We start from the raw sequence: 16,360 nt of genomic DNA, 5'->3' as shown, positions 1-16,360 counted from the left end.
CTTAACATTTTTTGCTCACTTGGTTGCTTATGTGGCAACCAATCTAAAGTCATCTTTGAAATGTTAATAATTTACCTTGCCTTGGTCCCTTGTATGGAATAGTTTCTTTAATTTGATTATGAGTTGTTCTAATATAAAACCTGGACTGTCAGCTTAGCTGAACTTAAATAAGTTAGCCAAACATACGCAGTTTACTTAAGCCAACAGCTGATAACTTATATCGACGAGAGATGCCAGTGTGGGAAGAATAATGCTTTTCTGGTCCAATTCGTTATTTTTTATTGTTCATAATTTGATAGATTATTAGCTGTCGCTATACCAGTGCTGGACAAGCATGTTTTTATAAATAACCGAGGCACTTCAACAAAAATATAATTTTGTATATGTAGGAGATTAAGCCTACTTTTATTATGGCTAAAATATATTAGTCGCTGAATTAATTATGAATTAACACGACTTATTAGGATTTATTTTACCTCGAAGAAGGGCACCACACCAAATTAAGACAGGATGTTTATTAAACTTTGGTTAAGGTTTAATACCTGTTAGTAATTTAAAGTAATTGATTGTTAAATTTGATCAGTCTCGTCTTGAACGCGTTAATTCGTACCACAGCCTTATCAGGGACCAACACTTTCTGTACAGAACGGAAGACTCTCATAACGATGTAAGGTTATAAACATTTATTTGACTACCTAACAAGGAGAATACAGGATAGTGCAACACTGAATAGACAAGTGAAAAGGGTTAAATGTGGATATAAAAAGCTTAAGACCAGATTCGGACCTTAGTTCTGGTTCTGTAGACTGGGTCAGCTGCGCGGTTGGATCGGCAGGCTCGTCTGCTCCCATCCCGGCTTTTCAGGTGGTTTGCCTCTGGAGGTTGTTTTTGGGTTGACAAAAATGTTCTGACCGGTTCTGAACTAGAGTTTGATGCAATTTGTCGACCGGACAAAAGGGAAAAGACGGCACGAGGGGTTTTACTATACTTAGGAAAAATAAAAACGTGTCGTAGAAACTTATAAAGTTGCGCGGTAAAAATAGATTAATAAACGAAAATACTTAAGTAAGAAAACAACGTCTCTTGCTATCCTTGGGTTAACAAAGTTAGACAAAAGAACAAAGGGAACGAAGAGGGGAGAAGAGATAAGTGCAGGAGGTGAAGCAACAGAGGGGGTCAGAGGTGCGAAGAGGTGCAGAGGTGCAGAAGAAAGTTGCAGAGTGAGAGAGTTAAGGACACCTCTGTCTGTTCCTATATCTCACAGTTGAAGGAAAAGAGGGGGGGGGGGGTCTGAGGTATAACCCACCCCTTTGGCTCTGAGCGAATCAACTGCTTTTTAAGCCGGAATTCTAATTCTGAGATTAAACTATCTTTGGTTGATTTTCCATTATAAAGCTTTCTGATATCCAATTTAACCAGGCAGACAGTTTTAACAGATACAGATACTGAGTGACTGGCCTATTATTAAAACATTAAATATTTCAGGAATTAGACAGAGACTTTGCACTTCTGAAACCACATAAACATAATCACAACAAGATACAAATAATGCATATACTGTTAGACACTTGCAAGAATGTCTTTGAACAGCCAGTTGCGATGAAACATCGAACTTTAACTGTTTTCCAAACTTCTACACAAAGTTCTGTTGTGTAGATTTTATTACTGAAAGTCCCTCTGTCTCCCAACAGAGACTGTCCTCCGGTTCAAATTGTGGTCAGATTTGACGTTGATTTAGGTTAAAAGGGGTCCTTCATCCTGGAGTTCTGTTTTTTTTATTACCCTAGGAGGGTTTGAGGTTGTGAAACACATTTTATCTCCTATTGAAACAAGTATACAAATGTCTTATCTACCGTTGTCTTCCTGTGACGCTGAGCAGACAACCAGACACAAAAACTCCTTAAACAGCACTTCCTCATGAGGTCCTACATATATATCAATTTTTTATTTTGTGAAATATATTGTAATGTAATCTTGCACCTTGTGACAATTGACTTAAGTGTTGGACACCTTATTTATCTGGCAGCTCTCCTGGTTACTTTGCAAGATGTAATTGCTATTATTAATCCTATAGCCTGAAGAAAACATTGTTTAAATCTTCTCTTCAGATACAATGGTTCTAATTTAGCTTACTGTTTTTTTCACAAAATAAAGGTTTTGTTGAAGTGACTGATTTAAAAAACATGCTAGTATAGCAGTTTATATATGAGGAGCTCTTTTCCAAAACGCTATAAATCCGTTTTAATAGTTTTCAGTAAAATGACATTTTTTACCCAGACCCACACATTTGGTTAATATTCAATTTATCTTGTCAAAATGGTTTATTGGCTCAGTCTGAACATGTTGAACGGACGGACGAAACAAAAAACTCTCCCGCTTCAGAGCGCCGCCATGTTGGATCGCATAGAACGCTCACTGAATTCTGATTGGTCGAGAGGACGTATCGCATTTAGGCTAAAAATAGGTTTGGCGCTGGTCGTGGTTTGGAAAGGAACTGCATCTTGAGACCATTTTAAACAAGGAAATATAGAGATTTGGCATGAAACACTGATGAAGCAGTGAAAAGGTTCTGTATACAGCAAAGTGGCATGACAAACTCATTTTTTTTAAATTTGGCTTTTATCTCGTTTTGGAAAAGAGCTCTTCATATATTCTATCTAATTTTGAAAAATAAAATAAAAATTGTTTCAGAATAAATCAAGTATTAATAACTTGTTGTCTAATTTTGATCTCCACTGTAAGCTACCAGCACCTGAAAGACTCATATTTTGTCACATCTCAACATTGTGTAAAACTTAAATAAAAACAGAATACAATGATTTGCAAATCCTTTTCAACCTATATCCAATTGAATACACTACATATACAATAATTTTAATGTTCAAACTGATAAACTTAATTGTTTTTTTTGTAGATATCCACTGATTTTGAACACATGCAACACATTCTAAAAAAGCTGGGACAGGGGCAACAAAAGACTAGGAAAGTTGAGGAATGCTCAAAAACACCAGTTTGGAACATTCCACAGGTGAACAGGTACATTTGAAACAGGTGATTGGGTATAAAAGGAGCATCCCCAAAAGGACTTTGTGAACAACTGTATGAGCAAATCTCCCTACAGGAATAATGATGCACAGCAATACAGCCTACCCAACACTTAATGCTTATTCTCAATCAAAACAGTCCTGTTTCCTTACAAAAATGTAATTATATCCTCATTCCCATTCTGTGTGTTTCACTGTGGAGAACAGGTGCTCCTCTGGCACAGAGGTGGCAGGTATCAGCAGCTGCTGCTTTGCCTCAATGTTCAGTTTTTTCTACTGCCTCTCGGACATCACCCACTCCAGTGGGTTTTTCTTAGGGCGAATGCATGGCTCACTGAAACAAACTTTTGCTAGTTGACATCCATATTTTCAAAGTAGTCCTCCCAGAAGAGCGTGTCTAGTGCATCTGTCCTTGTGGCGGCCCTGAGTGTCACTGCTTCCCCCCTATGTGTCGTCTGGCCTTGCACTGTAACCAGGTCATGTTGGTCACACAACTTCTCTCTGATGGTGAGGCGAAGAGGTGGTTCCAAAAATTGAAGTTGTTTGTGTCTCGGGTCAAGTGCAAAGAAGCAAGAGGTGCTGCGTGCACTCACAAAAAAACTTGAGTGGCATTTTTAATTTGAAACGAGGACTACTCGAGGAATCGATCACTCACGCCCCTACCTATTACATACAGGTTTTGGAGCAACATACACTACCATTTCTTCTTTCTATCATTACTACTTCTCTACTGCCAAAACAATTTCCCTCCACACAAATCATCAATGTTTATATGATATCATATTTATCTGTAATGAATAGACAACACAAGTACCAGCAGAGTAAAGGGCGCGCTCAGAGAACAGCTGCAAGCAGGTTTCTCCAACCCTCTAAATATTTAAAGGTGTTGTAGGTGGCCAGAAATTCTCCCTAACTTCTAAAAAACTAATTTCAGGTGACTGTGCTGCTCCTAATTTAATAAGCAGTCGTCATCTCTCCTCTAGAACAAGAGATACAGAGGACAGAGGACAGTGTTCACTAATGGCATTATCTCCACACACCAGTTGATTATCAAAACCCTGAGAAAACCTGGAGGTGGAATGAAGAGATACAGAGGATGCTGTCTCTTTATACTCTTATGCTCAGGTCATTTGCATATACAGTACATTACCCATTTACACATACTGCATGCATTGTCTGTCTACTGATTTGCAGATCTAATACCTCCACACATATGGTTCAGAGGATTATACTGGTGATTAACAATAACTATTTTAAGAAACATCTGCATACAATGTTATGGGAAATTTTTCCACATTCATGCTCAACAGAGGATGAACCGTTGTCTTTTTGGATATTTCACAAGCTTCCATTTGGTGTCAGTCTCAGGCCAAAATGTTACTTGCAAAAAAATGTCTGAATGAGCACATTTCAGTGCTGATCTAGTGAACTGTAGATCTAAAAACTAGGGATGATAAGTTCTACTTTTCTTTCTAACCGATAGCCGACCCTTGTTAAGTGATCATTAACCTTTAACAGAAAAGCAGTCTACTTAGCCCTAGTTTACCCCTCCAGGCTCAGACAGGCTCTCCATATTCTGTGGACAGTTGCAGACTTGAACTGGACATGCAGCCACAGTGTTGCATGCATTGTTTTGGACACATGCAGCCACTCTCCTGGAACTCGTGTGTCAACACAACGTGTCTGCGGAGCGTACATCCTGTATCGTTTCTAATGCATCCACCAGGATCGTCTACTGTGTGTCTGCCTGGCATAATCTGTGTGTAGAAAGGCTAACTGAACCCACCAGTCCTCACTGATATAGTGGCATGTATCATATAACTCTTGCTACTGCACTAGGAAGTCATGTTTCTGTTCGTCGCAGTATGTCCAGTACCTTGAGATACCATGTCAGATGATTTAGATGATTAATACAAGTACCATGTGTTCCATGTGTGAACTCTGTGCATCAAGCAGTTGAGACTGCAGATGAAATGCATATATTCCTGATGGGTACAGGTATTTAACTGAAAAAGAACAGCATATATTCTACAAGTAGTTGTTTGAGTTTAAACCTCAGTCAATGCCATTGCTATTTGATCTATACAAATGGAATGCAAGTAAAAGTAATCGATTGATTTACAATTTACATACACTCACCGGCCACTTTATTAGGTGCACCTGTCAAACTGCTTGTTAACACAAATTTCGAATCAGCCAATCACATGGCAGCAACTCAATGCATTTAGGCATGTAGACATGGTCAAGACGGTGTGCTGCAGTTCAAACCGAGCATCAGAATGGGGAAGACAGGTGATTTAAGTGACTTTGAACGTGGCATGGTTGTTGGGGTCAGATGGGCTGGTCTGAGTATTTCAGAAACTGCTGATATACTGGGATTTTCACGCACAACCATCTCTAGGGTTTACAGAGAATGGTCCCAAAAAGAAAAAATATCCAGTGAGCGGCAGTTCTTTGGGCGCAAATGCCTTGTTGATGCCAGAGGTCTCAAATAACCACTGGTTACAACCGAGGAATGCAGAAGAGCATCTGTGAACACACAACACAACCTACTTTCTAGCAGATAGGTAACAGCAGCAGAAGACCACACTGACACTTTATTAAGCACCAGGTGCATCTAATAAAGTGGCCGGTGAGTGTATATCATTCACACTCCAATCTCCCAGGACCAGCTCTGGGCTGTGGGGTGGTTTTCACAGAGTAGCCACCCCCAGTGTTGCAGGATCACGTGATACACACTGGCCCAATAATACCTTTTCCTTAGAGCTGAACGATTCATTTTTTCTATTGTCCTCCATCTTTTCATTTAGCTACTAATGTCTCATACCTGCTGCTCTCATGTTTACCACTCTTTCCCCTGCTCACCTCTCTTGTCAATAGTGCGGCTCCCAACTCTTGTCCTCCTCTCTCTCCAGCTGCCATCGAGGCCTGCCTTGGGCACCTGCTCAAGCGACGGGCAGCTGGTTTCCTCCGCAGTGACAAGATCGCTGCCCTCTTCACCAAAGTCGGCAAAGTCTACGACACGGCTGGTGAGGTTTGTCGTAAGGTGCAAGAGCAACTCCAGCAGCAGGCTGATCTCACGAGGTTGGTCACAGAGATCTTTACTTCCCCTTACTCTTTGTTTTTCCTTTCTACTGAAACCTGCCCCTATGGAACAGCGAGGGAGTGCTCAGTAAAGGCTGTTGATCAGTTAAATTGATCTTGTTCTGATTGGACCATACCTGACACCACAATTAGAATTTAATTTGTGCAAATTGAGTGAATCTGTCATCTTAATTAAAGCAGAAGAGACACTCTTCTCTATTACAGCCCAATTTATGATGAAGATAATAAGACTCATAGTTTAGCTTTAATTATGCACCAGAACATAAACTAATTAACATCAACTACACTAAATGTACTGTCAACAGCAGTTTTTATACGAGGTGGACAGAATGACAGAACCACCTGCAGTCTAATAAGGTCTCCCTGTAATATATATCCTGTTTTTGTGAAAATGTATAGATCTCTTTCACAGCAAACATTTGGATTTGCCACAGTAGGTAAACAACAGGTGTAATTTATAACATTGATGATGGCTCCACTTATTTTTACAGTTTCCCAGTAAGCCATGCCACTGAGGCAGAATGCACATAACCAAACTAGTAAAAGCTAGTAATCCTGCATTATTGTTGCCATTAGCAGCACCTGCTAGATAAGTTGCTCTGCTAACATTACTGTAACGCAGTTGTCTTTAATAAAGGCAGCAAACCGTCTGACTATGGTGTTGATCCAAAATGCTTCCTCACATTACTTCTCAGATGGTTTGGTGTCATATTACCTCTTCTTTCTCCATTTTGGATCAACAGTAGCTTAGTCAATCAATCAATCAATCAATCAAACTTTATTCATCCCCGTGGAGAAATTATTTTACAAAAGAGGGTATGAAGGGGGTACATCACATGAGGGGGGGTGTAAAAACAGCGCTCCCCACACTGTGCTCACACGGAAGCACAGTGCGGGATTTGGGAAAAAAATCCAAGCACATAAAACAGAAAACTCGATAACAGTTTGCATATTGGGTGAGGAAAAAATGTCAGCGAGGTTGGTAGTTTACCAATAGGGACATGCAAATTGCCTTTTACGCTGTAAAGTTTGAATTGGGACAGATGACGGTCGTGTACTAGATACGTGGACTTGAGACATGAGTTGTGTTTAAAATCATTCCCTCATTCACTCACTCACTATCCCATATATAATGTTTATTAAATAGTGCACTATATAGGGAATTACCAAACCAGATTTCAGGCACTACATTGGAAGTCAGTAGATGCGCCAGATGTACAGTATGTATATACAATATGTGTGACAGAAGTATGGAAGCATTAATTGAACAAAATAATTTGTAAAAAACACAGCAATGTTGTAAAACCACAGAATACAATGACCAAATGTGTACCATGATTCACACATATTTAACTGTCCGCAAACATGTATTTGTTCACTTGCATCCATGCAATCCATGCAGCATGTATATCTGCTTGTGCAACAAGTTACATTTTAAAGTGCTTTAGAGTGCTTTCTTTACCATCAGTGTAAACAATCATATTTAAAACACACTGCCAAATGGGCAGCTAAACAGTTTTCAAACTGTGCCATCAAATGGAAATGGCATCTTTTTAAAAATAGGTAAATAAAAAAAGAAATGTGGATATTTCAATAAAAAGTATAAAACCATTGTCAATACCACATGCACATGTATTACATACTGAAATGTATTTTCCTCTGACAAGTTTAAGTCAAACATGTATGACGTCCAAACATTGTATAACAACCAGGTACATACATATTCAGACATTTGATAAACAACTCTGTCCATAAAGCAAGAAATCATTTCATCCATCGATTAAATCCAATAATGTTCACATATTAAACAAAACAACTCTCTGAATTACACCTATAGGGGATTTGGGCGTCAAACTACATGAAATGTTTTAATCTATCCCTCTCTAATACCAATATCTCCCTGGGGATAGCTTCACTTAGAAAGCATGGACATGATCGTGGAAACATGTTTCATGCTCAACCAAAACAAAAACAACTTTGCCATCTTGGAAAAAAAGGTGAGAGACTGCTTTGATGAATGTGAGCTTGTGCAAATAAAGAGGCCAACATGATATACTTGTTGAACATCTTTGCCCTCAACTCTTTGACCTTTGGAGTTCCTTCTGTTGTGCCTATATCAATGTTGTACAGTAGTTGGACTGAGCATCGTCATATTTCACAATAAAAACAAAGTGTGACTTGAACAGCTCATCAAATGCGTCCAAGGATGTACATGACTGACTGAAGGAAAAAGCTTTCTATTCAAGACTAGGTATAAGCTGCAAACCTGTGCTTTTGAGGTCCCTGTGGCCAGTAGACATGGCTGTGGGTTTTCCTGAATGGTCATGAGGTGATCCTCCAGGCTGTGAAGGGAATGAAACGCAACTCCATAGAAGCCATTAGTTTAAAAAATGTTGCATGAAACACAATATTTGAAATTGGGACTTGACAGACCTTGTGAAATTTCACAAGATGATCTGTTGCCTCTTCAATGCTGATCTTCGTGCCTCGCTTCCTTCCAGCTGGTAGTGGAGTGAGAAGATGCAGCAAGACAAGAAGAGAAGCCATGTCGCTGTCCCACTCTGCAAACAGTGTAAATAAAACATTTCCTTAGGAATGTCTGTCTTCACATGATCTCCACCTTGTAGAGGGCAAAGTTAACTCTTTCTTTTGATATTCATCCTACCTCTTACACTTACTACTAAGAGAGAGCCAGTCATTACAGATGTGTGTTGTTGAATATTTCTACTTGATGGAATAGCACAGTAGTAGATTGAGTCTTGATCTGGATTATTTCAGAGTAGACACATTATAAAGCTTCAATGAAGACCTACAACTTGTGCCTAAGCACACTTTCTTACGGTGGCCCTGAAGTGCAAATCACAACAGCAAATAGAAAAACGCAACAGCAAATCATAAAACAAAACGCCAAAAGGCTAAACCCAAGTACCTGCCACATCAGATAGCGAAGTAGCTGCCCTGGTCCACACAGCTCTGTAAGGACGGCACGTCTCACCTCATCTATCTAGATGAATGGTGAATAGTTTTTCCTTCTGTACAACCCTGCTTCTCTCAAACGTGACTTTCATTATTTAACTCCAAACTACATTTCTGGGGCTGTAACGAACCGCAGGAGAGTGAGCAGACACAGAGAGAGAGTCCGACTGAGAGAGAAGTCATTTATTATTTTTTACTTTCAGTTATCACATTTTCTAGACCAAGTGAATCCAACATAAACAATGATGCTGAGTGTTCAGCAGCTTTTAAAACCCAGAACTCATTGGTTTTGTACCATACCTGATGTTTCATATAAAAAAAGGGTATCCTATAAATAAAACAGTAAATTTAAGATTTTTTTTAAAAACTGAATCTGGGTTATTTTCTGTACTATTTTTAAGTATGACATTATCGCTACATATACCTACCTTTTAAATGTTTCTATCATTATTAACTGTTGATATTGTGTCCATATAACCAGGCACTATTATTAAACAGCTAAGATGCAGATCGTCTTCTTGGCCTGTGGCCGGCACATTGCAAAGCCCTTACCTTCACTAGGTCGATCATCAGGGCACAGTTTCCAGGAGGAGGAAGAATTTAGATTATAAAATGTCTTACTTCGGTGACAAGCTACAAAAATACTCACAAAGTGTCATACTGTATAAAAACATTTTATGCCGTTAAGATCAGTCACTGCATTAATGTTAGGCCTGAATACAGAAGTTATAAAACTATTTACCAACATCCCAAAATATACAAACTATTAATATATTTTTATATTCAGGAACCACGGTTAAAACAATAAGAAACATTCTGCTATACAAATGTAAAATAAGAGTTAACTGCACCAGCAAAACTTTAAAAACAAGACACAAATATGAATGTGTATGTGCCAAATGGTATCATTAGATTCATAAGAATGTCATTAGATTTGTACAATCCTAAATTAACTATTTTGTTATTAGAAAAATGTTTTAATTGATCAAAATACACATAGACAATCATGAGTTATATGCAACATTTTTTCACAACAAAGTAAAATATGCAAACATGAATAGTGATAAAGGTAAAAACAAACATCTTGCAATGTTTAGAAAACATTTTTTTATTCATATGAATTGTAGACTTTGATCTGACTTTTTCTTGAAGAATAATAATCTTGACCAGTAAACTTTAACACTGATGTCCTGTGTTAAACTGCAAATATTTTGTGAGAGACAGGCTGTCCAACTGTCCCCGCAGATGTTTTGGCTGGATGTGGAAAGGGCAGGCAGCACGGCTCTCTGGTCTTTGATGAGATGATGATGTGATGTCGTCCTCTCTCTGTGACTCTGTTAGGGCCGATGTGAATGCTGAGGAAGCAAACACATGCTTTTAGATCACATTCAGTGATTCAGCTTCTCATTGATAGGGTGATCAGATGTCTGCATCACTGGTCCATCAACCTCTCAGCTGCCATCATGGTTAAAAAGCAGGACTGCCAAGAGAAGCCTGGAGAAAAAGCAGATTATTCAGTTCACAATGTGATCATTTGTGAAGAAACACAAGCAAAGAAAATATAGTATAAAAATAAAATCTAGTATGTAGAAAAAAACACATGTTCTTATATTTTGTAGATTAGGGGATCACTACCACTCTGGATGAAACTGTTGCATTAAACAATGACAATAAATAATGTAGTCAAACACATGGGCCCTGCAATTAATTCTATATTCATGAAGTTTATAATGAGTTTGTTCAAACTGTTTTGGAGATGATTAAACTTTATTGTTTTTTATGAGTCTGCAGTTGAATTATCATTGAGGCCAGAGTGACTAGTAGAGTTGTCTGACTGCATTATACTCAGTGGTGTTATTTTACACAGCATCATGTCATTGGAGTGGATACATTTATTTTTCCTATAGAACATGTACATTTCACAGTTAATACTACCGACTGATGTTAACACACCAACATCGCTGTTAATGTTACTTGCCTGATATCTCCGTTTTAACTGAATCTGTGAGCTCTGGAGCCAGGCAAGAATAGTCCGTTACAACCATAAATTATAAATACATTAGCTGTGCAAACATTATCTCAAACTAACGCTCTGTGACTACACTTCATTGTTTTAACATTAACAGACTGATGTTACAGATTTTGCTGGATTAACTTGTAACGTTAGGTTTGACAAAATCCGATGCTAACTGCTAACGTCAGCTAACAATAACATTAGCTTACTAGCTGGTGTGTTTCAGCTGCTTTACAGCAAGACTACTAACCACACCTCAGTTCTTATGACTGAAACACTTATGCTGGTTAATGAAGAAGCTGACAAACATTAAAAAATTTAACTTACAATGCACAGTTCATGTTCTCATCCAGCTGCGTCTCCATGGCCATGTCCATCCCTCCCACCGGGGGCTTCGGCAGCACCGGAGGCTAATGAAGCAGCTGCACTGAAGGAGGTGCACCAGCTGTTTGCCTCACGTGTGTCGTGTCGGCTTCAATATCTCTTTCTGAAATCCGTCATCTTACTGGGAAAATGAGAGCGCCCTAACGTTACACGGCTATGTGCAGCTGTTCAATCTCTCCTTCCTGTTAAAAGAGAGACAATCAGTCTGTCTAATCAGGAGGGTCCATCTTGTGATTATATAGGCCTTCCTTTTCCGGTAGAAGTTAATGTTGTTGTGTTTCAGGATTTGTTGAAGTGCTTTCCTATTTTGTTTTCTATTTGCTGTTGTGATTTGCACTTCAGGGCCAACGTACTTTCTTCCTTTTAATTTTATTAGTTTCTTTGTGTTGGCTGCTCTATTATTTCATCCATGCAGCACCACTAAGATATGTTAGCCATCCGTTCACCACCTGGATAGATAGATTCATTTTTAAAATCCCTAAAGACTTCCTTTTTTATTTTCAGGGGGTGAAACCCCCTTGAGGCCTTGTGTACTTTACAAACTGCTATAACAGTAACATTGTTATTCTGCCTATTTTATTCAGGCATTATCAACTTTCTGCCATTCCGTGTACACCAGTTTATCTCGATACAAAACACAAAGCTACAGATACACTCCATCACACACAATGTGTGTGCACCTTGTGATAAACCTCAGGCTTGTTTCGTGTGTGTGTGTGTGTGTGTGTGTGTGTGTGTGTGTGTGTGTGTGTGTGTGTGTGTGTGTGTGTGTGTGTGTGTGTGTGTGTGTGTGTGTGTGTGTGTGTGTGTGTGTGTGTGTGTGTGTGTGTGTGTGTGTGTGTGTGTGTCATAGACTCAGACTCAGTACTTGTATTGCTCAGTAAATATTTATTGAGAATGGGGAATCAACAGGGATGACTAAAGTACCACACACCGTGCGTGGGAACCAAAACAACACACGCCACGCGTGCAAAAAGGTGGGCAACTCAAAAATAGCAAAACTCACAGTCACTTGTTGGTAGGAACTGGAACGGAGGAAAAGCACTGAGGCCAGGAGTTTGAACGCAAGGGAAAGGAATCAAGGCTTGGGGAAATACACGGAATCGCTGGGGTTGTCTGAGTCAGTTCAGGAGTTCGTGAACAATCAACGAGACCAGACCTCTGGGCCTTGTGAATCAGCTGCTTAAAAGTCTGTCTGAGGGGGCGTGGTGCAATTAGTACTCAGGGGATAGGGACCATGTTGGTTGTGATTGGGGATTGGGCTCAGGTGATTCTGTTTGGGTCAGTATGGAGGTGGCATTTGGGCTAAGTGAAGATGATTGGGAATTGGGATTGGAAAGGGGATTGTGCATTTCTTGTGGAATACCAGACTCAGCCATGACTGTGTGTGTGTGTGTGTGTGTGTGTGTGTGTGTGTGTGTGTGTGTGTGTGTGTGTGTGTGTGTGTGTGTGTGTGTGTGTGTGTGTGTGTGTGTGTGTGTGTGTGTGTGTGTGTGTGTGTGTGTGTGTGTGTGTGTGTGTGTGTGTGCGCTCGCTCGAGGTGTGTTGGTGTGTATACTTATGTGTTTGCATAAATTTCTGTGTGTACGTGTGTACGTGTGTACACACAGAGTATGACCAACTGCTTTACCTTCAAGCACTTAGGTACTAGCCAAGCTGTTTGCAAGCCCATTAATTGTCCATTAGCCTGAGCCACATGGCTACCACATGTCTCTCTGGGGCTGCAGAGAGATGTTTCCAAATGGAGAGAACGCTTTGAGCAACAAGCAAACACACATAGACACACCACTGATGCACGAACAATAAAACCCAGACAGAATGTGTAGCGAGACGTCAATGCAACATGGCTGCATTATATGATGTAAATTAGGAGTTAAACATGTTTGAGGAGCCTGGGCACTCAGCTCTCCATCTTCATATCAGCCACCGTCTCCCATTCATCTGTCACATCTCATTGGCCTTTATTTCCCCAGACATACAACATTCAAGCCTATTATTGCATATGAATCTGGTTTGCACAAGTCACACCCCTCCACCAAAATGCATACATGCTTTCATGCACATACACAACACACACACACACACACACACACACACACACACACACACACACACACACACACACACACACACACATACGTACATACGTACATACACACACACATACACCACACACACAAACACACAGATGTTGCCACCCTGCCCCCCTTTTCTGTCATCCCACCTCAGGGCTCAATCTCCCATTTACCCTAGTTACCATGGCAACGTGGTTTGCGTCACTGGCGGCGAAAGAGAGCATGCTGGGAAACAAGAGACAGAGAGATGGACTATGAACAGACAGTAACAGTGGAATAAAATTTACTGTGGTGAAGTGAATGGTTATTACAGCAGAGCAGGACTGGATTGTGTGTGTGTGTGTGTGTGTGGGGGGGTGCGTATGTGTGTGTGGGTTTGATGGATGAAGGTAGGTGGGGTGAGGAATGAGGGATGAAGGTAAAGGTCAAGGGATGGGAATGAGGGTGAGGGGGTGGAGGATGAAGGATGAAGAATAAGGGTAAGTGTACGGGTCAAGGGATGAGGGAGAGAATGAAGAAAAGGGTCGATGTTTGAAAGGGGAGGGTGGGTGATTCGAGGAGTCTGAGACAATCAGCACTGAATGGGTTGGTGTGGTATATAAAGGTTTGGCAGGTGATTAGAGGTGTGGTTGAGGCGTGGCCCTGCTCCCGAGCCCAAGTTAATTCATTAACTTCAGTTCAATAGCAAGGACCACGCCACAACGATAGTCGTTTGAACATTTATTGAAATGTGATGATGTGAATATTGATTGTCGGCTGAACAGTTTTCAGTTGAGATGTGGGAGGAATGTGATGAGCATGGTGGCTCTGCTCCGGGAGGAAGATCAAGAGTGCGGTTGACTCTAGACTCTCACCCGAGTGTATTTTTAGACCCCCCAAAAAGTCCCAGAGAGATTGTAACAATTTTAAATGTCGAGGTTTGATTCAAATCAGATCTGTTGCAGCCTAACATTGCGGGTTGTAGAAGCATCAGATTCGGAATCTGTACAGAAATACAACGTACCTTGTCCTTGGAAAAGAAAACCTTTCAAAAGAATTCCACTCCCCGGTCTGACAGACTTGCAATGGATGTTGCTTTTAAAGTATTGCAAATTGATGGCTTACGCCTGAAAGACCGAGGATTTGGCGGTTGGCATGAAAGGAAGGGGGAAGTCGTCACACTTGATATGGGATGGCCTACTGTAGACCAGTTTGTTTGAGCCGCCGAAGAATTATGGTAAAATTATGCTGATTTGGGTGTGGGCTTGACAGAGGTTGAGAAGATTATTACGTATGTATGAGTGGTATGCCTGAGATGACCAGCGGCCCAGAACCTGGATGGTGTTGTCCGAAATGCCCTGTCTGGCTGCCGTGATACCTGACTGGTGGAGGACTTTTCCCAGATGCTTTTGGAACCAAAATGGCCATTTTTCTGGATTCTGTAAGGAAGAGCAGGTGGTATTGTGATGCTTTGGCGGCGTACCTAGCGTTTAGATATTTGATAAGAGGCTCAAAAGGGCTCAGATAGGAGTTGAGGCGGTAGAGGTAGATAGGGGAGGAAATGCCCAGTTGATTTGTTTTACTTCTCCGGATCATGAATATGAGTGAGTTTGAGGTGTGCATAACGAGGTTGGATAGTCTGGGGTGATACGGAGTGTGCGGATACTGAGGCTAAGGAGGTCCGCGGTGAGTGATAAGTGATAAGCTCGCTGGGCCTGTTCTTCTAGGGAACCAGAACGATGCAGGATGTCTTCCAGAGGGTAAGCACTCTCCCTAGCTGCAGGCTAAGGTTTAAGGCCCGTTGTTGTGGTTCCCCCAATTCTGCAGCACGGGTCTTCAGTAGTCTTGGACACTCATTATCCGGGCCTGCTGCTTTCCTGGGTCGGAGCTTCCCCAGCTGTCCTCTGACCTGGTTGTGGTGATGTGAGGCAGGGATTGTGTTGAGGTGGAGGAGGAGGAGGAGGGGGTTGTTGTGTTGTCAGGGGTGAGGTGTGTAGAGGGAAGAAGGAAAGATGGCTGCATTGGTTTTGGGGTGGGGGGGCAAGGGCTGGTTAAACCTGTTGAAGAAGTCATTCAGCTTGTTCGCCCTCTCCATTGTTCACCCTGTGGCTCTGGTCTTTGTGTTGTGACCTGTGATGGTCCTCACACCTTCCCAGACCTCCCTCAAGTTGTTCTACCTCAGCTTCTGCTCCACCTTTTTCCTGTAGCTGTCCTTAGCTTCCCTCACACAGTGTTTCACCACCTGCTGTGCTGCCTTCATGGCCTCCCTGTCTCTTCTTCTTGTTGAGGACAGCCTTAACTTCCCGCGTTACCCATGGCTTGTTATTAGGGTAACAGCTGACAGTCTTGACAGGGAAGACCATATCCCCACAGAAGTTCAGGTACTCAGTCAGACAATGTGTCATCCCCTCTATGTCCTCACCATGCGGGTCGATCAGCACATCCCGGACTGTGGTGTTGTAAAAGTCTCTCAGGGCACTTTCCATCTCTGGGGTCCACCGGCTGTTTTTGGACCAGGGGGGTATACAGTGGCTGTAGGTGAACCAGGTTGTGATCAGACTTCCTCAGTGGGGGGAGGGGAGTCGCTCTATATGCATCCCTAACATTAGCATATAGGAGATCAATTGTGATAACAGCCAAAGTAGAAACCAAAGGTGCATGATTAAAGTCACCAAAGATGATCATAAATGCCTCAGGGTGCTATGTCTGCAGCCTTGCAGTGACTGAGTGGATCTTGTGGCTGCGTCCCAGAGATGTGTCAGCTCTGGGACTGAGGTAAACAC

The 16,360-nt window shown here is 41.2% G+C and overlaps 1 protein-coding gene across 1 annotated transcript in view; it reads left to right on the top strand.

The window, feature by feature from the left end:
- The window catches only part of sgsm2 (small G protein signaling modulator 2), a 230,214-nt gene that overhangs the window by 104,142 nt on the left and 109,712 nt on the right, over positions 1-16,360 (top strand). Inside the window, exon 3 of the mRNA XM_083914451.1 lies at positions 5,960-6,128. Coding sequence (XP_083770577.1) covers positions 5,960-6,128 — 169 coding nt within the window. The remainder of the gene's footprint in view (positions 1-5,959; positions 6,129-16,360) is intronic.

The sequence above is a fragment of the Echiichthys vipera genome (genome assembly GCF_963691815.1).
Source record: "Echiichthys vipera genome assembly, chromosome: 5".
NCBI lineage: Eukaryota > Metazoa > Chordata > Actinopteri > Perciformes > Trachinidae > Echiichthys > Echiichthys vipera.
This window is presented reverse-complemented; position numbering and strand designations above follow the sequence as displayed.